Source organism: Polistes dominula, unplaced genomic scaffold (genome assembly GCF_049000335.1).
Source record: "Polistes dominula isolate Pdom_NZ unplaced genomic scaffold, Pdom_raw_medaka contig_37, whole genome shotgun sequence".
In the NCBI taxonomy this organism is placed as follows: domain Eukaryota; kingdom Metazoa; phylum Arthropoda; class Insecta; order Hymenoptera; family Vespidae; genus Polistes; species Polistes dominula.
Window position 1 is genome coordinate 517,589 of NW_028301169.1, and position 27,103 is coordinate 544,691.

General features: G+C 30.1%; 2 protein-coding genes and 1 long non-coding RNA gene across 14 annotated transcripts; 1 reads left to right on the forward strand and 2 right to left on the reverse strand.

The window, feature by feature from the left end:
* LOC107069988 (phosphatidylcholine:ceramide cholinephosphotransferase 2) lies at positions 1-25,228 on the reverse strand. Of its 9 annotated transcripts, XM_089179064.1 has the most exons (7): positions 23,158-23,511; positions 22,879-22,997; positions 8,348-8,727; positions 7,690-7,900; positions 7,316-7,590; positions 6,937-7,112; positions 1-6,811 (listed from the first exon to the last, which is right to left on the reverse strand). In XM_089179064.1, exons 2-7 carry the CDS (start codon positions 22,929-22,931, stop codon positions 6,656-6,658), a joined length of 1,251 nt encoding a protein of 416 aa, XP_089035190.1. In that variant the 5' UTR covers positions 22,932-22,997; positions 23,158-23,511; the 3' UTR covers positions 1-6,655. The 9 variants fall into 9 exon arrangements, with proteins under 9 accessions (XP_089035190.1, XP_015183241.1, XP_015183242.1 ...); XM_015327755.2 differs by lacking the exons at positions 22,879-22,997; positions 23,158-23,511 and adding an exon at positions 24,108-25,228; XM_015327756.2 differs by having other exon boundaries at positions 22,879-23,511.
* On the forward strand, positions 9,118-25,117 carry LOC107069990 (uncharacterized). 4 transcript variants are annotated; one of them, XR_016178777.1, is made up of 5 exons: positions 9,118-11,251; positions 15,804-17,637; positions 20,178-20,299; positions 20,405-20,638; positions 24,092-25,117. It is a non-coding gene; the product is annotated as an uncharacterized LOC107069990 (long non-coding RNA). The 4 variants fall into 4 exon arrangements; XR_016178779.1 differs by lacking the exon at positions 15,804-17,637 and having other exon boundaries at positions 9,271-11,251; XR_016178778.1 differs by lacking the exons at positions 9,118-11,251; positions 15,804-17,637 and adding an exon at positions 17,869-19,951.
* Positions 25,229-25,363: 135 nt separating the features above from the next.
* Positions 25,364-26,962, reverse strand: mora (cysteine and histidine rich domain containing protein). The gene is made up of 4 exons (XM_015327767.2): positions 26,738-26,962; positions 26,070-26,632; positions 25,815-26,003; positions 25,364-25,735 (listed from the first exon to the last, which is right to left on the reverse strand). Exons 1-4 carry the CDS (start codon positions 26,814-26,816, stop codon positions 25,544-25,546), a joined length of 1,023 nt encoding a protein of 340 aa, XP_015183253.1. The 5' UTR covers positions 26,817-26,962; the 3' UTR covers positions 25,364-25,543.
* Positions 26,963-27,103: the final 141 nt, after the last annotated feature.

Sequence of the window (27,103 nt, forward strand, 5' to 3'; positions counted from 1 at the left end):
TTTTTTATTTTTTTTTTTTTTAATGCCGTCGTATTAACGTTCGTGTGTATTTTTTTTTAATATGACGAATATATAAATAATAACTAGAAGGAGAATTATACAGTATGTACAATTTTATGGTAACAGAAATCAAGTTGCACGTCGTTTATTATTATTACACCTATCATCGTCGTCATTGAAAATATCATTGCAATTATAATGTATAAATTTTATACATCTCAGGGTTTCTCAAAATGTTTATTACTAACGACCCCATATATATATATATACAGAATCGTACAAATTATTCACAAGCATGATAAATAATATTTATAAAGAATATCTTTTTTTTTTTAAATAAAATTTTCTTTATAGATTTATTATCAGCAAAACATTTGAATTTGTATTTCTAATTTACACATCTTCATACTTAAGGGTTGTGAAAATATTTCCTCGGGGGGGTAGGTAAATGAGAGGGAGGGGGGAGGGGTCGCCAAGTGGAAAAGTTTGAAAAATCCCGACATATGTAATATTCTACACACATTTATATATACATATATATATATATATATATATAATATAATATATATATACATACATATAGAGAGAGACAGAAAATGTGTTTGTTATCATCGCAAATATTTCAAATTCTACAACGTCAACGCGGTAACAAAATTTCTTTTGATTTGCTTACGTAGATTAATTTTTTTTCCCCTTCTCGTATTCCTTATGTATTCATTCATTCATTGATTCGTTCATCATGCATTCATTCATTTATTTATTTATTTATTTATTTTATTTTATTTCTTTTCTTTTCACGCAGTGACAAAAGCTTTTTTATTTTTCATTGCTATTGTTATTTACAAACGTATATATATATATATATATATATATATATATATATACTTAACTAATTTCTAATATCAGATTATTATAACAATTTACCAAAAAATATCTACAAGTAAAAATATATATATATATATATAAACACACATACACATTAAACGAACGCACATATTGGCGAGCGAGTGTAAATGTGCTTAATACAATTACTATATATATATATATATGTATATGTATATGAAGGTGTATTTTTTATTTATTTTGTATTATTATTATTATTATAATTATTATTATTAATTTTTCTATATATATATATATATATATATATATATATATATATATATATATATATATATGTATTCATTTTGCAAACATCAACGAGAGGCCCTTTTCTCTAGCAGTTTTGTTGTTGGTTGGTTGTCTTTGCTATAGTGTGTGTATGCGTGTAATTGTATATTTTTCCACAGTGTGTACGTACATATATAATATATACACATATAAACAATATTAAGTATGTATAACTGTATATATTAATGTGTTTGTATGTCTCTCTGATTAATTTGTTCTGCGTCTCTCTGCGTTTAAACACCTGCATTATTTTTCTGTTTTTTTTTTTTTTTGAATGAATGAATTGAATTATTCGTTCCTTGCTTTCAATTTTACCCTGCCCCCTGTTTTCATATTGATTAACCAATACTTCAAAATTCTTCTCATCAAGACTTGAAAATAGTATTTTTCTTTTCTAACACATTGGGCCGTTTCTAAACTTCTAAAACATCAAATATGTCCGTCGTTGTTTTTACGGCGCGTATAAAGCGTAATTTGTCCACAATCTGACAAACGTTAGAATTATAAACGTAATTATTTATTTACATACATACACATACATATTTTTTTATAATTATTATTATTATTATTATATATATATATATATATATATATATTTATGTATGTACATCCTTAATGTTATTCGTACACACGCATTTAGCAATTAACACATACGTATTGTATTTAGGTGAACCGAAAAGTAACGTCGCTAATTTTAATCAATAATCATTAATCACTGAAATTGATAGTAAAAAGTGCATATTCGAGCATGTAATGTTTTAAAAATTGAAACAAGGCAATAGCACTAAAGTGGCAAATGAAAAAATATACAGCGTATACAGTGTGCAGGACTTGATAACTGATAGGACAGTCAGAAATTGGTTTGTCAAATTCCGTTCTAGAGATACGATCTTAACCCTTTAAAGTGCACATGCGGTGTTTGACACCCCCAACAAATTTTTGATCTCTCGAAAACGGTAGTGAATTCGAAAAAACAATGGGTTATTTGTCTAGTGCCATCTAGTGTTCATTCAGATGGGTATAAGACCTATTCTATTTTAAAACAAGATGTATCAAACTACTTTGAACAAAAAATTGCGAGATCTAAATATTAAATAGCGACTTCAGGAGACGCGTTCTTCAAACACGTTGGGGGTGTCAAACACCCACAGTTGCACTTTAACTAACTTTTACCAAGTGTGCACTTTAAGGGTTGAAAGATGAACCGAGTGCAGGGACGTATTTCCAACTTTGATGAACCTTTTAAAGGTAACATTGGAACAAAATCCAATAGATACGTTGAACAATTGCAAATAGTGCAAACAAAAAACACCATGAAAAGTGTCCTGCACTTATTAGTGATAGAAACACTATTATTTGTCTCATAAAAAATGGAAGTTATTTATGACTCGACCTAATACATATGTAGAGGTATATGATAACAATTTACAATAATAATAATAATAATAATAATAATAATAATAATAATAATAATGATGATGATGATGATGATCGCTTAACATTTTACAATAAGATCGAGCTAAATAGAAGAAGTCATTGTTTCTCTTTAACTTACAATTAAATTATAAGACGATAATATTACATTATATGCGAAATACTCTTTCAAGTGTTAAATCGCATGATTTATAGAAGTGACAAACTTTCATTTTAACACGCGCAAATCAACGATAGTTTTAAAACACACGCACGATATAAAGTTTTTTATTTTTTATTTTATATTTTATTTTGTTTTTTAATTCCATTTATCATTACGCTCTTTCATTCTTAATTTTAATAATTTATCTAAAACAAAAAAGATATGAAAAAGAAGAAGACAATAAAAGTAATTACAATAATAATAATAAGAATAATAATAATAATAATAATAATAATTGTAATTGTAATAATTGAGATTCGCAGAAGTTCACGAGCACGCGCGACGCACTTTATACAGTAATTAATAAATCACATACATATGTATATACATAAATGATATAAGCGCATCTATTAATATCATATATATATATATTTTTTTTTGTAGTCGTGAAAATGATTAATAATAACCCTTTCGTTACTAGCAAAAGGCCCCCATATGAAAGAACGTTTACTATGGCAACGATACTCATGTAACAAAAGGGTTAAATAATAAAAATAAAAAATAAACAAATAGGCAAGAATTAGTGAAGGAAAATGCTTATATCTCGTGTGTTAAATTACGAGATGTTAGGACTTGAGATGAAATCTAATCGATAATAAATATAATAATAATTAATAAAAAAAATATAATTGTTCTTTTTTTCTCTCTCTTAGCTTGCAACCACCATGTTTTTCTACAAAAAAAAGAAAAAGAATTAAAAACTAAAAAGTTGCAAAGAAAAACCAAAAAAAAAAGAAGATTCTCTATCGACAAATGTGAAAGTAACAGTATCGATGATTAATTGGTAAAATTGTTCTTAAATTTTCTACATAGGTGTGTGTGTCTTCTTCTTGTGTGTATTATTAATTAGGTTCATCGTTTAATGTCATACAACATGTACATGTATAATAGAAATACATTAGACGTATTTATTTAATTTATGAAATTTCTTCTAACGATCTTATTCCGAAGAATCACGAATTTTGCAATCTACTTTGTTTGTTTCTATATTTTTTTGTTTTTTTCTTTTTTTTTTTGTTTATTCAGTTCAATTTTGTTTATATTCAGTTCATCGGTGTCGTACGCGCGTACGGAGTCAAAGAGTTTTAAAACAACAACAAAAATCTTCGTAAGATAATTCTTCAAAGTTACGCGCGAACACGTGTGTGTGTGTGTGCTTATTTATTTTTTTTTAAATATATACTTTCTAAATTGTTTTTTTTTTTCAAGCATTATCCATTTATCTTCTAATCTAATGAATAATCTTGATTAATTGTTTTATTTTTTTATTCCAGTCTTGAGAGAAGTAACGTTTTAGTGACAACCGTATATAAAAAAAGAAAAGAAAAACAGATTTACAAAAATATGAAAGAAAGCTCATTTTTTACCACCCAACAAACAAACAAACAAACAAAAAGAGAAAAAAATCACACGATTACATTTTTTGTTTGTTTAACGTCGATCTAATTTTACAAATAGAAAAGAATTTGATATATCTCTATTATTTATATCACACCGTATATAACATTGATTGAGTTAATTAATTGTTTTTTGGTATTATTTTTGTATGTTGTTTCCTATTACTTAATAAAGTATATTATATTTTGTATTATTTTTCGATATTTGTATTGAACTAACACATCAATTCTCTTTGTTTTATTAAAACATTCTACCATTGGTCCCACGAAATTGCACGATCGCCTCTACTACGTGGTAGGGTAAACTAAATTTTTTTTTTCTTTCATTCTTTCATACTTTCTTTTTATTTTTTATTTTTTATTTTTTTTTTTTAATGATTTTGTTTATTTCTCTTCTTTTTGTTTTGTTTCAATATTAATGTTTTTTCTTTTTTTTTTTTTTTTTACTGTTCTTTATTATTATTTTTCACCAGCGCGTGACGGGAAAGTGTCAACTTAAACGCCCACTGTGCTAAACGATAGTTGCCCCTTTCCGTCTACGTCGAGCAGAAAAAACACACTCTGGGCAATAAATAAGAAATGTCTCAGAGCGCACATGTTTTATTGACACCTCGGACAACAATTACATATGTGCTCTGAGACATTTTTTATTTTATCGTCTTAGGTATGTAATTTACTATTTTGTTTCTGTTTCAAAATATCTATGTCCTTTCAAGGCTGCCCGTGAGAAAACAATTTCGAGGAATTTATGTTCATTTTGTGAATCAAAATTATGTGACATATTTTTAATTATTATATATATATATAAAACCACAATTATCATATATATACATATATTTACATATATGTATATGTTGATTTTCAACGTATTGCTGTATATCGTTTTTCACCGGAATAAGTCGTAGGGCAGGTTGCATCATATTGGAAGTAATTGAGATTTATTATTATTAAATAGAGAACGATTAGATTAGATTTGGAGGAAGGTTTGTTTTCATGTTGTTAACCCTTTCGCTACTACAGTTGACTACAGTCACTCGCCAGCAAAACGCCGAGTATACACGACGAGTGAAACTACAGTCATCCACCAGCAAAACGCCGATTATACACGACAAGTGACTACAGTCATCCGTCGCATCATCTCTTACAGTAATGTAGCCCAAAAATCAAAAGCCAGATGCTATCGATTAGATTTTTTTCTGTTCACAAACAATTGCAAGCGTTTCTTTTTTACTTTTTACTTTTTCAATGTAATATTACAGTCATTTTTAAGACAAACATCTTGATTACACAATGTTCGAAGACGCACACTTTCGGCGAGGACCGGCGTAGCAGCGCGAAAGGGTTAAGAAGAAGAAAAAAAAAGAAAAAGGAGACAAAACAAAATGAAATGATTTAATTTGTCCTACAGAAAAAAAAAGAAAACATTAAATCGAGTCTCCCTTTCTTTCGAAAAATCAGAGAAATGACTGTCGTTATCATCGCATGTATATCATGTTTATGTAGTTGGTAGTTGGATGATGATGATGATGATGATGAGTGTATGAACACGTGTGTGTATGAATCGAAAATGATGAAACATATAATATTATACGTTCGTATAAATATATCGGGTGTGTGTGTGTGTGTGTGTGCGCGTTCTTTCGATTAGATTTATTTTTTTTTTCTTCTTATCGTCAGAATATCTCCCCTCCCTTCCCCTCCCAGCCACCCCCCCACCTCTAATAAAATTCTACCAAATTCCTCTCTCCCTAAAAAAAAAACACACACAAAATTTCTTCACGCAAATGACAACGGGATTTGAAGCTAATTTTAATTCATCTTTTTTTCGTTTATTACATTAGAATACTACAATGCGCCCTAATTATTTTCATTATCTTGTTCTCTCATGAAAATCAAGGTTAAAACGCTAATTGCGATTCTATCGAAATAAACTGCAGATTACACAAAATCCCCCCCCCCCAAAAAAAATCGGACAGCATCCATCATCACAACACGCGATTTACGACCGATGCAAAGTTTTGTGCGAGTCCACCTTTCTTTTATTTTAAATTCACAATATTTATATGTGTGTGTGTGTGTGTATGTGTGTGAGAGAGAGAGAGAAAGAAGGTAGAGGATGTGATTCGCAATAATTCGCATAATTAACATATATATATATATATATATATATATATATATAGATATCATGGACACTTCTCTTCTGCCTAAATTTTACCTTCCCAAGGATAAGCCTTAGGATGCAGACGCATATCTCTATGTATATGTATATGTATAATTTTCTCTCCCTCTCTCTCACACACACGCACGCACGCACGCTCTTACCCTCCCTCCCTCCCTCTCTTTTTCACTCTATACATATATATACAGATATATATGTATATACATGAAGCACATCACGCAGGAAGGATTTCGTTACTTATCAGTCTCTATCATCTTGAAGCCTGGGCAGATATTAACTGTCTCGGTTAGGATGCTTGGCAAGAAATCTCCGAGGCCAAGGCAAAGGCCAATTGTATTGTCGTGGCACTGTACCACCCACGTTTTTCTCAAAATATTTGAAAATAGGAAACCACCATAGACGGGCCAGAAAATTATTTGGTCCGTTTTGCTGTAAAATGAGAAAAATAATGAAACAAACATTATTAATAATTATAAGAAGGCATTGAATGTTAAATACAAATATGATTTATAAAAGATATTTTATGTTGGTAGTATGTATATTGGGGAACGTACCTTCAAATAAGAATTATTTGCTAATGTATGGTATATATACCATAAACGTGTAGTTACATAATATGCTATAAGGACATCCACCGTATAATGTCCATGAGCTACCAATACCATAACTATGCCAACAAAGACCGTAAGACCTGCCAACCAGTGAATCGGTTGACATCTCCTCGGAGAATCTGTAAGGAAGGAAAAATAAAAGTACATTTACGTAAAAGGTTTGATTATATTATTATACAGTACTCGAGTAAAACCAATTATCATTATAAAACTACCAGGATATCAAAGATTGTCAGATGATAAGGATAAAAATGATATCCTTGTTATTGTCTATGATAAATTCTACTAATATATACTTGAAGAATATTTCAATATTACGTACACTCTTTAATAATCAGGTAACTAAGTACAAGTACAACCGTGTGACCACTGTAGATGTAATCTCCGCAATAAGTGTGTTTGCCATTTATCGATAAACCAAAACCGGATATAAGTCTTAGCACTCTTTTGGTAACAAGAAGAGGACTCGTGTTGTTAGCCTTTGGACTGCAGAAATAAGTTTTACTTGCGACCGGTAAAACGGTCACGTACATTGTAACGCTTCTCATCATGTACAGTAGACCCATCAAAAGAAATATTCTTCTAACGACGATAAACCTGTATATAAAGGAAAATATTCAATTAAATTGAATATAAAACGTGTTTATCGATTACATCAATGAAATCACGTAATCAAGCTGTAAACGTTCAACTTACCTGTGTTTGTGAAAAATAAGAAAAACCATTGCCGAGTTGGACATTATCATAATGAGAACTTCGGATACATTAAGAGCCCAATCTTGGGCAGTAACATTATCCAGAACAACGTCTGGTAATGGGCCATAGCTACTCCGATCTGGAACACGTTCGTGCACCATCGCAAGTGAGGCCGTGGTCAGTATGAAGTTCACGACCATGAACAGGAAAGCTATTGGGACAAGAAAATAATCAAATTATAGGAAACAAAAAATAATCACGAGTAGTACAATCATATTACTGGTTAATTGAATCTTAACGAGGCTAAATGGCTAAAATATCAACGATTTTACTAAGGGTGCCCCGCCACGCGTTGCTGTGGCTCACAATCAGAGTCCGATACACACGCATAATAAATAATTCGCGATTAATAAAATAATATTGAGATATAAACTATGCTATCTTTCAAGTTGGACGAAATTGCATACAGTGTGCAAAATTTGATTACAATCGGTTCAGTAGTTTAAGAGTCCATTGCGGACAAACAACGTGACAAGTAATTTATGTATATTAAGAAGAAAATTATTGATTGTAACACATATAAATCTAAATAACCATTTCACATATCATCAATAAATCCTTGTTTAAAAGTTTACGAATGAATGAGAATGAGTATTACCGAGAAAAGTTTTCCATTTTTCTTTTGGGAATCTTGGCTCCTCGCGAAGCGGCGCCGGTATGTCGATTTTAACGACGCCGCTTCCTGGTCCATTCGTTATTCCTGGATGACGTCCAAGACCGTCGATTTTCTCCTCCTCGTCGTCCTCGTAATAATCTGAACCAGAAGCCACCCCGGACGACCACTTGTCCTTACTCTTAGTTGGTGCACCAGGTAAAAGAGGTTGCCTTTGATAAACGTCACTCGATTGTGCCATTCCGCTGCTACTCCCATCAACAGCCGCCTCCACGTCCCTCTCGTGACCCTCCCCACCTCCCAATGGTCGATCGAAACTTCCGTAATCGCTATGCAGACTCGTGACCTTGGGGTCCAATACCATCCTAAGATGTAAAACAAATAGAAACTATAGAAATAGGTCTTTTACTTCAAGTGCACTTTCTTTCTTTTTTTTTTTTTTTTTAATGTAACTCTTCCCTTTTTTTTTTTATTATATTGCAATAAAACAAAACTTTGAAATAAATCATTTAACATTACTTAACAAATGATGTTTTTGATTTGATGTTTTTCAAACTCTCATATACTCACTTAACTACGACTCTATAGACTTCAAACTTATTGTTAGTTTAAGTACAATGCAACGTTTGAGATATTCTAAGTTACTGACTTACATAGACATAACTATCTACATATATATATACGGTAGGATTTGTATGAATATTTAAACCTAACATCACACTAACCGATCGAATTCAACCGTAAACTTTTTCTTCATACTTCGAATAGAAATACGTTGAAAAAAAGATCACATACGTATGCATGTTCACATGCAGGTGAACGTGCATGTGAACATGCATGTGATACATAAGTACACTGTATGAATATAATTATTTTGTTTATTTCATTTTATATGCTAGAAAAAAAAAAGAAAAATATCTTGATTAATTATAATATATTCATCAATAACACATGCTACTATTGGTATCTCTATTATCCTTTTATCTATCATTTATTCATAAAAAATATATACTCGGTTAACTTCAAATTCGATGATTTAAAATTCAAATTATGAGATTTATTAAATATGTTAAATTATGTAGATATTTTATATTAGATGATTGGTCAATAAATATTGAATATTTATTTAAATTAAACATTAAATATAAATAATGATAATAAAAATATAATTAATGGTAATAAAAATACATAGACACAAAAAATTAATTATTAAACTTAGAGTTCCACTATTACATGATTGGTCAATAAAAAATATTAAATATTTATTTAAATTAAACATTAAATATAAATAATGATAATAAAAATATATAGACACAAAAAATTAATTATTAGATATAGAGTTCCATTTTCAAATAAAAGAGAAAAACAAAATGGCACGTATCTCGACCTCGATAGATCTTGGCGTAACTGAGAAAGAACTGTTTCCACAGTCTCTAAGATTTAATATTTTTCAACGACATAAATATATATATATATATTCGACATTCTTTTTATATTTTTCTCTCTTTCTTTTTCTATATAAAAATAATATATATATGTATTTCTCAATGAAATACAACCGGACATGATAAATCAGGATACTTCTGCTGCATGTGAATGAACTCATCATCATAATCATTATGACGATGACTTTCACTTTATTTATTTTCATAATAATCATTTATTCCTCACGATGAAAATACGATTGAATCATTTGACACTATAATGGTCGATGAATTAAAATAATAATAATTGCATTAGACAACAATGACTTTCAATTTAATTTAAAATACTTTTTTCCTGTCAGTGTTTTCCAGCTTTCTTTTGTTTTATTTCTATTTAAATTAGAAACACAAGTGGACATATATCGTTTGACAAATTGTTCATGCAATTCGTAAAAATACAAAAAATAAAAATAATAATTAGGGAAGATTATCGAATGAAATATTGTTAACTATTCGTATTTACAGTTAGGTAAGTTTGAAAGATCGAAGACTCCTATTTAGTTCTAAGTAGCAAATCAAACAGGAAAGACAATTTGTGGGAGTATTGCCAACCACATCGAGCATAAAACAGTCAACAGTTAGAGATGTGCCTTGAGTAAATCATCCGATTAAAATCTTATCTCTCTTTCAATTTTCTTTCTATTATCTTTACACAAATGATTGGTATCGAATCAAACTTATTTGTTCCCAGATCACTCTATATATATATATATTTAATTGTAAGTTTTAACACGTACGAGGATCATCATCATCATCATCATCACATTAAAAAGACCATGCAAATACTATTATTTTCACAATGAAATTATCATCTTGTAAAAAAAAAAAAAAAATAGACAAAATGTTAATTTGTGTAACGTGTTTGGCGCCATTGCAAACTTATCCACCAATAATAATACTATCACTGTCAAAAGTCAACGCAAATAAAACCATCTGTCGTTGTTGTAATTTTAAATAAATTATTTGTAAATACAAGAAAAACATAAAAAACACAACAAATATTCACCACTGTATTTTAATTAACGAAGTGTAAATGAGAGAGAGAGAGAGAGAGATACGTGTGTTAAGTTAAAAACAAATGAGAATAATAATGAAAACTCAAAAGAGAAGCTAAGTTAATTGTACAGTCTTTAACTAAAGCCTGATAAAGAGTGTATCAATCACGTGAACTTGTGACAGTGTATAAGCGTAATAACAAAATTTTTATCAGTAAAACGATTATTATGTTTTCCAAACAATTTATACTTTCAACGCGAGTAGCAAAGATCGTGCACCGCTAAAAATATACACACGCATATTTCAAACATTATATAACGTGTTCAAATATACAAAATATTATAAACGTGTTCAATTTGAAAATATCTCAACGTTCGTGTGCATTATACATATATACATACATCTATACGTAAGTATGATTATAAATATTATATATATATGCTAGGGGTACCCCGCCACGCGTTGCTGTGGTTCACAATCAGTCCGATACACGCGCCTTCAAGACAACGAATTACCTTATACCGCCATCTGTTATAAACTAAGAGATTTAAACTATCCTATCTTTCAAGTTGAATGAAACTGCACACAGTGTGCAAAATTTAATTAAAATCGGTTCAGTAGTTTAGGAGTTCATTAAGAACAAACAACGTGACACGTCATTTATATATATATTAAAAAGAAAGAAGAAGAAGATATAAACGATAGATATGAAATATAAATGAAAAGAAAGAAAAATATTTTCTCTCACGTTCTTCCATTTTGTTTTACAAATATATACACATACATATATACATCAATGCAAGTAGGAAGTGTATAAAAATTGATAAGCTTGTAATAAAATAATTTGAATTGCAAAAAGAACAAATAAATTAATGCTGGTCTTTCGATTATTTTATGCTGGTCTTTCATTTGCAACGTAAGTGCACGAATGATATATGCAGTTAAATAAAAAAAGAAAGATGGAAGAACATTTTCACTTTCTTTATAATCAATTATGCGCAAATTTTCACATTATTACATTTAAGAAACATATACGAAGAAGACCTTTAAACGCGTACAGAATAAAAGAAAGAATAAAAAATAAAAATAAAAGGGATGCGAATGGAATTAAGGTTAAACCCTTGAAGTCATCTACCGTGAAACGTTTCCATTGTATTCGTTAAATCGATCGATAGAAAGAAAAAGAAAGAGAGAGAGAGAGAAAGGGAGAGAATCTCTCGAAATTCGAAGGACTTTTCCTCGTTGTTCTCTTCGTTTTCATTTCTTTCATTTTCTTTTCGTTTCGTTTCATTTCGTTTCATCCCTCGATTCATCCCTCTCGTAAACTGTCGAAAACGAATTCGTACGAATGGGCCAACGTTGATTTCTTTTTCTCTCTTTTTTTTATTTCACTGTTTGTACATAAAAGAAATATATATAATCCATCTAATTAATAGAATTTTAAATTATAATGCATGAATTTTAATTGTATTTTATCATTTTTATGTAATTATTTGAAAGTTACCGCACAGTGATGACTACCAGGATCAAATCTTCTTGCAATATAAAAAGAATGTATTAAAGTATCGAAATATTTGTTAATTAATCGATAAAAATGTGTATTGTTGTTTAAAAACACCAAGTATATGATCGGAGAACCGTCCTCTTCGAAATTCACCTTCAGACTGACACGCGGTCATCAATGAAAGTTCTTATATTGAATGTTGTTTTCACGACCTTCGGATAGTTTCACATGTGTACAACGGGTGTACTATTTCTAATTAATAGAATTTAAGATTATAACGCTCGGATTTTATGTGTTTTATCATTTTTATGTAATTATTTGAAAGTTCCCGCGCAGTGATGACTACGAGAATCAAATTTTTCTATAATGTACTATAATTTAACTGTATTAACAATTAATTAAAGTAAATAATTGTTTAAACTTAAATACATTTGTTTTATGTATATGAATATGTATATACACATATATTTGCATGTAGATGTAAACGTGTATATCTATGTGCAACAGGTTACTGACATAGTTATGGTTATACCTAGGTAAGAACAAAAGCACGAACGATTGACTGAACATAATCTTATTGGCGTATAATCCATGATAAACATATATATATATATATATATATATATACATGCATATATACGTGAATACACACATGTTTTGAAAAAGTGTGTCAGATATAGGCCAAAGTTAACTGAAACGCAAGAAAACTACAAACTAATAGAAGAGAATAATGGTACCATTTGTTATCACCAATCGTCGTCAGTTATCAACTAAATAAAATAATAAATTGTAAAAATTGAATATTACAAAATAATTCGTGCAAATTTGTGTTGCAAAATAAATAGCCGTCTCGTTATTTTAAAGAAAGATTTGTTCGAGGTATAAAGGGTAGAGGTAAGGAATAACATCTCTGTATATGAAAAGTATCCATCGAAATGCATTCAATTAGGGTGGCGCAACAGTAGCTTGAAGGTAAATTTGAAAAGAAGCGCCAAATATTATTTAGAATAGGATTGAGAAATAAACAAGGAATACAAATTTCACAAGACAACATTTTACAACATAACTGTTTTGTCAAAAATTAATAAACGTGTACTATTCACAGTTAACGAAATAAAATCACTCCTAGTTACACGTTTTCTCATAATAATTCTTTAAGGTTATATTTTATTACATTATTACATAACTCGGCATACTTCAATTCGTTTACAATGGCTACATTCATACCATACCTTCTGTCTACACCAGCGCCATTCTGGAAGGTTTTTCAACTGTTATTTATAGAAAATGTTGGACACTTTTTTCACATTTTCACTTCCCATAAGAGATGTTACTCCTTACCTCCTATCCTCCATAGTTCAAGGATACTCGTTTATATGCAATAAATTTGTTGAGACCTTGTAAATGTAAAAAAAGATTAATACATAAAAAAAAAAAAAGGTAAAAAGATAATGGGAGAATAATTTAATTAACAAAGCTTGATCGAAGATTATTATTGCATATACAATTACGTCATTCTATGACGAACATATAGTTCTTTTATATAAATATTTGAGAATAATTGCGTGGCAAGGAATAACTCGTTGTAACTTCATGTAACTCTATAACTCTTTTACGTATTTTTACGATTGCATTTTCCATTATTATTTCACGAGTCAAAAAGGCAGATAACAACAGTAGGACATTGTTCAACATCGTTCACAAACAACTACTTTTACCATTTCAACTTTTTACATATTCTATACACAAGTATAAGTTCATAGATGAAATATTTTTTTCTGGTATATAAGATCACGATTGAAATTAATTTTACAATTTAAAATGAAAATGTTTCATGGTTTGTTCAAAAACTTATCACAACCCGCCATAAAAAAAAAAAAAAAAAAAAAAAAAGGAAACATTTACTATCTTTAGAAAAAGCAAATTTCTTCCGTATGAGATGATCAATATAATAATAATAAAAAAAAAAAACAAATACAAAGATAAAAATAAGTAGGATTTACCATTCCTTAGATAACTCCGTATCCTTATCATCCACCATTTTAATATCTTCGTAAAAAAAAAAAGAGACTACTAAAAAAAAAAAGTAACAAGAAATGAGATCAATCGAGAAAATAGAAAACAATAATAAATAACGAATAGATAAGAATGCTTCTAGAAAAGCAAAGAGCACAATAATTATTGTACGATAAAAGTTAGTTCGACACTTGTATCGTTAAGAGGGCGAGGGGGGAGGGGGGAGGGAGAAAGATATATTGTATGAGATACACCACAAGTGGCACTAGATAATAAATTCACAGAATGCTATGGTTCACAGATTTTGTAATAATATTATTTACAACACGCGATAAAATAACTCTGTAAAAACATTGAAATGAATAAATTCCAAATGAAAAGATACATTTACATTTTTTTTTTTTTTTTTAGTTAGATTTTAAATTGAAATATCTACGAGAATAAGTTTGTCATCAGTCAAAAGAATGATGGGGAAAGAACTAATACGATTCCCTATATACTACGTTAATCAAATTCAATGATTCATCTTTTTTTCAATAACTTTGTTAATTAAAAATATATTGAGATCTTTAGCAATTGAATACAGCTATCTGGTGGATTAATTCAAAATTAGAGTAGATAGGTCGAATTGCTACGACGTCACGTGGGATATGTAGCACTTGAATACTGCTATCTGGTGGATTCATTCAAAATTAGAGTAGATAGGTCGAATTGCTATGTCACGCCCCTCCCTGCCAGAGATCCAAATATTTTCTATTATTTTTAGAATTGTATTCTTTTATAATTCGTTTCATCGAAGTCCCATAATTAAATAAACCCAAACACGCACGCACGCATAAACAAGGAAAATAATAAAACCCGATATCGAATAACTATTTGTAATCGGATAAAAATGACATAATTAAGATGAACACACGTGAAACTCGAAGATGACATTTAACACCACACGCTCTCGGAAATCATTCAATCTACTTTGAACATTCGACGTACACTGCAATTTTTTTTTTTATGTCCAAGAAATTAACGTTAATCACTGGTTTGCGGTTACTCCCTTTTCCTTCCTTCTCCTTCTCCTTCTCCTACTCTCTCTCTCTCTCGTTTACTATTCAACAGACAAACAATTGTATGCACGAATACAATGGATCGAATGTGTTTGACAAAAGTTGCGATTAGATCATTTTTAAACGTGAGTAATGATCCTTTCGCAATATTTATTATGACTGCAAAACACAACGTATTCTTGATAAAATGATAATTTTGACAATGAAACCTAAATGCAACGTTAAATACATTGATTATTAAATTAATTGTTATTATTATCGTCACATATTTTTTGTATTATCGACGAACCAGAAAGAAAAATAATAATTTACGTAATTCAATAATTTGCTAAGAACAATATGAGTTAATTGATTGAAATGTTGTTGTTTTTTTTTTACAGTTTAACACGTTCATCGACATGTCACCGTATAGAAGAGACGGGCATGCTTCTCCGGGAGTCCCGTCACCGTATATGGTGACACGCTCTTCTTGTTGAAGTTATGGGGCTGCCCCGCCACGCGTTACTGTGGCTCACAATCAGTCCGATACACACGTCAATAAAATAATATTGCGATTATAAATTGTGATATAAACTATCGTATCTTTCAAGTTAGATAAAACTGCACAAAGTGTGCAAAATTTGATTAAAATCGGTTCAGAAATTTAGGAGTCCATTGCGGACAAACAACGTGACACGTAATAATTTATATATTTTAAGAAGGAGATTATTTTCAATAAATAAAATATAATCATAATGTATGCAACCCATCGGGTTGCATTATTGATATTTCTACTTATCACTTCTTTACATTACGTTGCGCCGATAGTCGAATTTTGGGCCTGGCGAGAAACTCAACCGAAACACGGGGCTGGGGCGATGAACGTGTTAACGTGGAAATAAATTCTTTTTTTTTTTTTTTCTCTCTATCTACCAACCCAACGTAATATGAACGAAATTTATTGGATTTAGAAGGAAAAAAAAAGTATCCGAATTATATTTTACGACTGTTTATACGCATAAGTTTATTTTTACGTGTGATATGTATATGTGTGTGTGTGTATGTGTTCTATGATAAATGATACCCTCCCTTAGATAGAAAGTCGTTCGTAAATAAGAATATTGTAAGGAGGAAATTGGAAGACAAACATTAGGAAAAATATCTATCGAATAATCGATAAAATTTATCGAAGCAAGAAAACAGTTCCTGTGAGAGAAACACACTGCAATTTTTCTCTCTCCACCATGAAAACTTTTGCTTCGTCTTTTCTCTCTCTCTCTCTCTCTCTCTCTCTCTCTCTTTCTTTCGTCTTAACTTTTTCGAAAATACCTTCTTCTTCTTTCTTTTATACGTACTACCTACATTAGTGTGTGTCTTTATTTAGAACTAATTCAAACCCTGTTAAGATCTTTTTCCACTTTGGTGAATTTAATCGAACGGTTGTTCCATTTTAAAAACGAGGATTACTATGAACAATCTATGCAAAAAATAATTGGAAATATTTTTTGTTTATTAATTTACTGTTATAATTAACAAAATATTCGTAACTATGAGCTAATTATTTCTTTTTTCTTTTTTGAAAATTGTACATTGATTGATGGAAAAGTTTTAAAAGCCTAATTTATACAAAAACAATTTGAACTAAAAGAAAAATTAGCTAAAATTGTTGTTCATTACTTTGTAAAGTTGTTTAAGTTAATTTTGGAAATACCCAAAATAGTTGTTCTATTATTTTTGTAATATTAAAGACAAATTTTTAAGCTTGAAAAAAAAGGGAAAGTTGAACGATAAGAATTATTTCTGCATCCTATCTTGAATCTCTCTTCCTGTAATATTTGAAACTTCGAAATACTTGCATTATATTTCTCTCTCTCTCTCTCTCTTTCTCTCTTTCTCTCTTGAGTTTACCTACTATCAGTTATCAATTACGTCAGCAACATAAAATTACCGTTAATCTAAGCCGTGACTCATTTTCTTCTTCTTACCCGTTTCTGATTCATATTTATACTCGTAGAATGAAACGATGTCTTGTGCATTTAACATCGATTTAAAGAAAATAAGAAGAAGAATAAGAAGAAGAAGAAGATTCTTTTCAATTTTGATTAAAATGAAGAAAAATTAAAGATCGACGATTAATATACAAAGTGAAAAATAATTTGGTAATAATATGATGAAGAAGATCTATCTCATCGTTCACATCTTCATCTTCTAATTTAGAAGAAGATTTTATCTCTGGTAAGTTCATATATATATATATATATAAATAAAAGATGTTCCAATTAATGAAATACTCAAAATGGTTTCAACTCGACATGTCGTTGTAATATAAAACCAACAAATATTTATTATCTTTAATATTTTCTATCTAATGTTTTTTTCTCGACAAATTTATCTATTACGTAATACGAATTGATTGTCAGACAGATAATTAAATTTATATTCAGTTAATAAAAAAAAATGAGTGGACTAATCGAGATAAAATTAATTTATCAGATTACGTCAAGCTAAGTATAGTTAATCCTTCATTATACTAGATAATCACGAAAGATAATGAACTTCTTACTCTTTTTTACAATTTGATTGAATTTTAATATTCATTTATGTAATATTAATATCTGAGATAAAAAAAAAAAAGGAAGATTTATTAACACGTTCGTCGTCATGTCACCGTATAGAAGAAACGGGCATGCTTCCCCGTGGGCCCCCCGTCACCGTATACGGTGACACGCTTTTCTTGTTGAAGTTATGGTATTTTTTTAGTTGGAAAAGCTTATCACATTTATCCATTTCGAAAGAAAATTATTTTCGATAAATAAAAGATCCGATAACAATCCGATACATACGTCTTTAAATCAACGAATTACCTTATACCGCCATCTGTTATAAACTAAGAGATATAAACTATCCTATCTTTCAAGTTGGATGAAATTGCACACAGTGTGCAAAATTTGATTAAAATCGGTTCAGAAATTTAGGAGTCCATTGCGGACAAACAACGTGACACGTAATTTATATATATTAAGAAGAAGATTATTTTTGGTAAATAAAATATAATAATATAATATAACTATAATACTCGGATTGCATTATTGATATTTCTACTTATCGCTTCTTTACGTCACGTTGCGCTGATAGTCAAATTTTGGGCCTGACGAGAAACTCAATCGAAACGGTCTGGGGGCCGACGAACGTGTTGAGGAAGAAAAAAAAGAGTATGAAAATACTTGAATAATATCGCGCATTTTTGCACTATGCAATAATAATACTACAATAGAAAGAAAAATAATTAAACGTTACTAAAGTACCAATCAAAAAGATACAAAAATAAACGATCATTAAAGTAATCTCGTGTTGTGTCAATTGACTAACAGTGAGCGTGATATTAACGTGAAGTACGCTATAATTTTATGACATTAACGAATATCACGGAATAATAGAAAACCATTTTTTTTTCTAATGTGAAATAAAATTTCTTCGATATAATAGATAAAAATATTGACCAACACACATCTAATCTCACGCATATATTTACATACATAAAATAATATATATAAATTATTACGTGTCACGTTGTTTGTCCGTAATGAACTCCTATACTACTGAACCGATTTGAATAAAATTTTGCATACTGTGTGCAATTTCATCAAACTTAAAAGATAAGATAGTTTATATTTCAATTTATAATCGCAATATTATTTTATTGCAAATTATTTGTTCATTAATAAAGAATCATGATTAAAAACGTGTGTATCGAACTGATTGTGAGCTACAACAGCAATACGTGGCGGGGCCACCCCTAATATAATTATATAGTTTGTTCTACCGAAAAAAAAAAAAAAGAAAAAAATCACGAATAATACATGAGAAGTATTTCTCTCTGAAGAAGAGAAAATTCGAAGAAATTTCCAAGTACGAGTTTAGTCACGCACGTTTCTATTTTCGTGGAAAACTATGTGAACAAAGTCGTTCAAAAGCAAATACTTTTGGTTAAAAGACTTCAAAAAAAAAAAAAAAGAAAAAAAAGAGGAATAGTTGAATGAAAAAGAATAGTTGAAATAGGAGAATAGGGATGTCGTAAAAGGACGAAACCTATCTCATAGAAAATTTGTGACCTGAGTCCGAAAGGGACAAAAGGTTCGATTTCTAAAAAAAAAAAATATGATTCGGTGTGAATCCATTCGAAAAGGAATTTGTCGTACGATTGTAAAACTTTTTACAATACGCAAAAAGAGATCGTACATTATTACAAGCACACAACTATAAATTTGTGATGATCGTAACGGGTTACGTAATCGTTGTGAGCCGCCCCTTCCTGAGCAATAACTTTAAAATCCCACGTATTACGCGATACTAATCTATGTGTGTCGAGTACATATATATATATGTGTGTGTGTGTGACGTCGAACAGAGATAGAATGAATTAATTTAGGTATATGAAGAACGTTACTGTCGCATGTTAAACATCCAGAGAAATATAAGTTAAAAGATAATCATTCAAGAGTTCAAATAATCATTTCTATCGAATGAACAAAAGGAAAAGATACATAACGTGATTATTATTATTATTATTATTATATATTCATTGTTTAAATTATAAATTAACGTTAAATGTTTCATTTTACAATGATATGATCACGATCGATATCTTTTAACTTATTGCAATTTATTTATCAAAATGAACAAATTACACGCATTATTACACGTGTGTGTGTGTGTGTATATATATATATATGTATATAAATATATATGTTGATTTTATTAAAAATTATTTCTAGACTTGTTTTACGTTGTGAACTGTAACAGCTTAAAATTCAGAGGGTTGGTAACAAACGACAAAACTCGTATTGTACATGGGAAGCCTTGTAAACGTTCACCTAAAACCACGAATACGTACAAGGTGAGCTGCAAATATTTCAGACGATTATTTTAACGCTAAGCTTAAATTTATTATAAAAAAAAAAAGAAATTAATTACTTGTTATTAATTTTATTTATCATTTCAGAACATATGATAATTCATAACCAAGGCTAAAAAGAACTCTTGATTAATCATCCTGTATTCAAGGACGATAAAAGTAGAAAGGACACGAAATAAATGGAGAACACGACAAAATCCGGGATTTACAATTTAAAAAAACAACAACAACAACAACGACAAAATATCTACAGAGAATTTTTAACCGAATAATTTAAATCAGAAGGACAAGATTTTTTAAGTGAAAGTTAAAAAGATCAAGGTAAAGTTACATACACGCGCTAACCAAGGTCACATGATAGTAGTTCTATATCAAAAGTTAATGCGTTTAAAATGGCGCCATACACCACGCACAAGTGTGTCTGCTTGCTCGTGCTCTGAACTAAATACATATTTACGTTGAAGAAAATATTTCTTAAGCTATACACAGACACACACATATATATATATATATATATATACATAAACGTTTTCAAAGGTGATCAAAGGAAAAACACGTTTATTCGCCTCGTATTATATAAAATAAATTAAAAAAAAAAATAAAATAAAACTCAACAAAAACTCTTTCATTATCGAGCGTAAAATCGTATCGATAATAAGATGATTGTGATATTGAAATAAAAATTAAAGATTGATGAAATTGTACCTGTATCAAAGAGAACTCTCTCTCTCTCTCTCTCTCTCTCTCTCTCTCTCTTTCTTTTTATTTCTATTTCTTTCTACGTCGGATAATTGAAGGTTTTTCTATCTTTCGAAAGGGTGGTAGATTTCAAAGGGTGTAATATCGAAGGTGGGAGCGCCGTTGCGTATAAATTAATAAACGGTTACACACGTACGCACAATGTTTATATATGTATATATACAAACATGCAAATATATAATATAAATACACATACACGTACACGTACACGTGCGTATTTGTTAAAACAACGACGACGATGACGACGACAACGACAACGACGATGACGACGAACACATTCTAATAGTAGTAGTTTGTTCTATGTTGGTCTTTTCGAGTGCACGTGTACTCTCGACTCACTCGGAAATGCGCGCGCGCACTAACCGGAAAGAGAGAGAGAGAGAGAGAGAGAGAGAGAGAAAGAAAAAGAAAGAAGAAGAAGAAGAGAAAGAAAGAGAGAGAGATGGAGAGATGGTGAACGCTTACTACGGTCGTACAGGTGGTTAAACGCGTTGATCTTGTTATTACCTTATTGGTAAATATACGCTCCAAAAATAAGAAGAAGATGATTAAAAAAATGAAGATGAAGATAAACAAAAAGTGATCGATTTTTTTTTTTTTTTTTTTTTTGTATTAAAACTAAGAATTCTAAATGCAATAACAGAAGCTATTACGTGACCTCTTTCTTCTTCTTCTTCTCCCTTTCCCGTTAACAATAATAATTGATTGTAAACGTAACAGATTCAAGATAGAACGGGAAAGAGAAAGAGAATGTTTCTCGCGATATTGCTCATGCATGACTGACTTACATTAGATTCTAAAATCGACTTTATTTATTGTCATACCCCCAATGTAGATGTTGCGTAGGTGCGAAACTACTCTACGAGCAAGAAAGAGAGAGAGAGAGAGAGAGAGAGAAAGAGAGATATAACTATGATGTAAACGTGTGTCTTGAGAAAAGAGAGAGAGAACTAGCTAGCTATATTCAAACATGTAGCATTAGATTTGATGACTGCCAAGGTCAACTAATTTCCATGAGAATCAATGGTCAGATGTTTCTTCACACTCCTCTTTCTCTCTCTTTTTAATAACATAAGGAAGTATCAAAGTGTTATCGAAGAAATATTATGTACTGTTTGCGAATACATTTTACATACAATTTCTTTAACTATAAATAATAACATTTGATAAATGGGTTTATACGATGATGCATTTCATATGATATTGGAATGTTACAGCAAAAGAGTATTTATGGTAATACGTAACAATGCATTGGGTGTTCAACATAATCTAAGGAGAATGCAGGGAGTGCAGGGTGATAATGTTGTTGCTTATAGTTTTACTAAGAAAAGAAACATGCTTGAAATATGAAAATGTTTATATCAATATTAGATAAGTTTGAAATTGTTTTTCTAATGTATTCGCAACTTAGTATATCTTAAAGTGCATCAGTGTATTATTAGCGCATACAAACATTCAAAGTAAATGATCCAATGTAGTAAATGAGAGATTGATGAATGTTTTTTAAAGACCAGTGGAGATTTAAAGTAAAAGATTCTCAATGTATAATTTACAAACTAGATAATATAATAAGCATGCATAAAAATATAATCAAGTGGTTGGTTGTATCATTTACTTCTCATTGCATACATATAGCACTATGACTGCAGGTCTTTGTCAATTTATAATAAACTGAAGTATTAAATAGGATATTAATGTTAGATAGAACTAAATAATATAAATAAAACAAAAATGAAAATAAAAGTAAATCTAAAGAGAAAGCAATATGGATAACTAAATGTAAGAATAAGACCTCGCCATACCTTGTTAAAGCACTGGGTAATTCTACCTTGACGGGTAGTCTTAACTTATGCATTTTATCTATACGTATATATCTGCGCACTAGGATTGTATAGTTCTCATTACTTTGCAATAGTACGTGCTAATATAAGATGCGTGCGATACGTAAATACGATAGAACGATGAGAGAAATAACATAACCAACAAAAAAGAAGAAAATAATAGACTCGATAAGTAACACACGATGATGTCACGGTAAAAAAATGTACATATGAACAAGCACATTACCAAACAACACTAACCAACTATATACACGAAGGAGGGGAAGAGGTGTTGAAAAGAATTATTTTACATGGACACTGAGACGATATACGAATCTTCCGTCGATATCGCGATCTTTGAAGAAGGACTTCTGATAAATTAGATCTACGGCGCAAACTCATAACACTATTTCTTCTGTCATTTCGACGACGGCCGATTCAATCGAACGTTTTTATTAATCGCGTAAATCACCACCACGTCACGCGCACTATCATCCACACTCATGACTCGTTAGACGTGCACTGTCTCTTCCTCTGCACTTCGACCGAACTGACTGTAAATATAAATATAAAGATGGCGTCGACTGATCGAGCTCAAATACGAGATTAGGTTAGATCGCAACGTTCGACAGAGAATGAACATTCGATTGGTCGTAACCTCTCTTTCAAATATATCACATCAATCTAAAATAAAATAATATATTATATACCAGATATATGAATAAATAAGTAATTAGAGAAATAATAAACTAAATATATACATAGATTATTAAATAAATGCTCTTATTTAAAACGATAATATAATCGAGAATTCACATCGATACCGACCATCGTCAAAATCGTATTTTCGATATTTTTATGGCGGGATATTCAAATGACGTTGAAAAACATTGAACATTCTAAATAGATAATGACACATCAAATCTCTTACAACGATTATTATTAGATTAGATTTATTTCGAAGTAATTTGAAGCAATCAAAATATCGCTATAAATAATCCATTAAATAATACGATAATGATTTTAAAATATGCATATGTCATAGTTGAACTGTTAAAAAAAAAACAGTAGATATACCATACACATCTTTATAAAGAATTGCAATAATGACAGCTATATAATCTTAAATATAAAGTAAAATTATTACGAAATATTAAAAACATTATAATAATAATTCTGAATTGTTTCGATTTAGAAAGTTCTTCTCTCACCTGAGCAATGCTTTCCTCCAGCAGTAATCCGTTTCGATTACAAGCAACTGTAATTTCATCATATACGTCGACGTTGCCCACGGCATATAAAATTTCCTCGTACGCAGTCGAACAATGCACCCACGCACGGTACTATGAACAAATTTTCTTTAATCACTTTCTAGCCTTCGACACATTTCAATTTGTTACAGTAGTAAATGTAAGAGAACCGAATCCAATTCACGAGAGATGATGATCGTTACGATCGATCATATGGGAACATACGGACAACCTTGTTCAAGTAAACAATTCAACAATTTCTTTTATTATACAAGAATAACTGTATGAGACAAGGAATTCCTTTCTTTTATTTCCTTCTTTCTTTCTTTTATTCTTTTTTATTTTTTTATTTTTTTCTTTCCTTCCTTCCTTTTCCACCTTTCTCTTCTTTTCTATTTTGTTTTGATAACGTAATTCCTGTACGAAAAAATCGTCCCTCGCCAAACGTTAGTTACTATCACGATACATTAACCGAATACCACGACATAGTCGACGAGTGTTGTTCGCTAATGAATGATTTGCTATGTAACACTTTTCCAGGTTCGTCGACGACGCAACTCCCTCGAGGAAACGTTTTGCCACGTTCGCATTGCGTCTTCCTGCAATGGAACTCCAGCAACGTCGTTAAAAGGGGGTAGCTAAGCTTTCACAGAATTCCTACTGCGAAGCTGCTGGAACATAACTTCGACACCCCCGTAAACTACTTACATATATATCTACACATATACACACCACATATATATAGAAGTTCTTTTGTGAGAATCCTTCGCTTGTGAAAATGTGTGTGCGTATATGTGTGTGTGTATTGGAAGCTTTTAAAAGCGCACGCGCTCTCTCATGGATCGCGGCTTTCTCGCAAATTGTTGGACACCACTGACGTCATACAATGGACGATTCATTCCAATAATTTCTATTATTTATGATATATGTAGTATATCGAACGTTCTTTAAATACATAGAGCTGCAAGTTATTTCTGAATCATTGCTTGTTATATTTAAATTGTATATACGTATATATTTACATATACTTATGGATAAAGAACGTTGTTTTTTATATTGTTAGGAATTTTTTACTGTTGAAATAGTTCTATTTTTATATATCGTTCTTTTCATCAAAGTTTATTTGCCATTGTATCTTATATACTTCAAGGAATGTTGAATTAAAGAGAAGATGTGTTTCTTCTTTTATTGAATGCAGAATGCCAAACGCTTAAAAATATTTTTCAAATTTTTATTCGTTTAAAGAAATGTTTATAATACATTTGTTATATTTTTCACTTTGATATATACCTGTTTCAGTAACGTATACCTTTAAAGATACGTTTGGTAATAAAATAGGATTATCCGAACAAATTTTGTTAAGTCTTAAAAATGATATAAAACAAAAATTCATTCAATTAAAGATCATTGAGATCGATTGCATCAACTTGTGAACTAATTTGTTCATTATTTTGTCCATTGTTCTCTTGGCTATTTGTTGTTGTCCTAAGAAATTCTAAACGAGACCAAAATATTGGTTCATGTTTCTTTAGTTTAACTTCTACTTTGGTAGGCAACATATTGAGACTACATTCAGCAACATTGACCATCTACAAATGACAAATGTAATAAATAATACAATTATTAATATCTCATTGTTAATAATTATTACTATTAATGATAACTTACTTCATTTAATTCTATATCTAAATTATATGTCGAATTTTCTTCTACGAGAAATAAATCCATGGTTAAATGTATAGGATTTATTCTAACGCTTGAACGATCAGGATCATAGTTCTTGGCATAAATTGAAACAACTACAAATGCTGGCGTTTGATGCCAATCCATTCTACATTGCACTTTTTTATTGTTATTCTGAAAAAACGGATAAAATTGATCAAAATTTTATTCAAAATAATATTTATTATTTCGATAAATTACCTTCGAAGTCCAATAATGTTCTCCCTCCGTGCATCCTGGTTGTTCTAAGAATACAGAAAAGTCTGTTGTTTTCTTTTGACAACACGACCAATATTTCATTCCTTCATGAAATATAGGAATTCCAGGATGATGAAGACATATCTCTTTGTCAGACGAAGGTCCTGCGTATTTGGCTTTACAAGAATTATTGTGACAACTTTGACCGATAGAAATTTGACTTTCATCTTCATTAAGTTGTGTTAACGTTGTCAAGCCTTTAATTTTTTCCAATAATACAGGTGACACGTTTGGTTTTAATGCAATTTGAGGAGAATCAAAGGGTGGTCTTTTAGTCATTGAATTATTACTATTAATTTTTGCACGTACTTCAATAACTTCATTAGCTTTAGATTTATCAATGGCAGGTTTTTCTTGTACTATAGGTTTTACATTTGTATGGTATGATTTAGTACAACCTTTGATATTTAAAAATTCGGTAAAATCTGTACACTTTTTACTACAACAAGACCATCCCTTGTAAGCATCATGAAAAACTGGTTCACCAGGATGATGAACGCAATCACCTGTAACAATATTACAAATTATAATTTTCCTTAATCAACAAATCATTTATATAAAAAAAAAAACATTATTTATAATGGTATGTGACATGATTTATAAACACGTACCTTCTTTGTTATCGTTTGGATCAAACATTTTTCCACAGCCACGATTATAACAATGTAACAAAACCTTTTCTTCAGACATATTGTTCTATTTGTTATTTTTAATTAAATTAATGTAATATTTAAATTGTGTGCTTTTAAATTATAATTACTTTCTAGTAAGTTCAGAATCACTTCTGACGTTAAAGGATTTCTAGTACATTCTAGAGTCCATTTCAAATATTAAACCATCAAATTAGGAATTTTAAGGTTATTTCCAAGTAGCATGCAACAAATGCAGTATGTCGACGATTATTGGTTGATTAGTATCATGTACCAAAAATTGTTCAATTAAAGTTTATCATTTAAATATTCATCAAAGCAACAAAA

Coding starts and splice junctions, on each gene's coding strand:
- mora (XM_015327767.2), bottom strand. CDS start 26,816: ATGTCTGAAGAAAAGGTTTTGTTACATTGTTATAATCGTGGCTGTGGA. Junction 26,004..26,069: donor AACATTATTGGACTTCGAAG/GTAATTTATCGA, acceptor CCGTTTTTTCAG/AATAACAATAAAAAAGTGCA. Junction 25,736..25,814: donor TAGATATAGAATTAAATGAA/GTAAGTTATCAT, acceptor TGTCATTTGTAG/ATGGTCAATGTTGCTGAATG.
- LOC107069988 (XM_015327755.2), bottom strand. CDS start 24,193: ATGCCGTGGGCAACGTCGACGTATATGATGAAATTACAGTTGCTTGTA. Junction 7,113..7,315: donor TTACCTGATTATTAAAGAGT/GTACGTAATATT, acceptor CCTTCCTTACAG/ATTCTCCGAGGAGATGTCAA. Junction 6,812..6,936: donor CAAATAATTCTTATTTGAAG/GTACGTTCCCCA, acceptor CTCATTTTACAG/CAAAACGGACCAAATAATTT.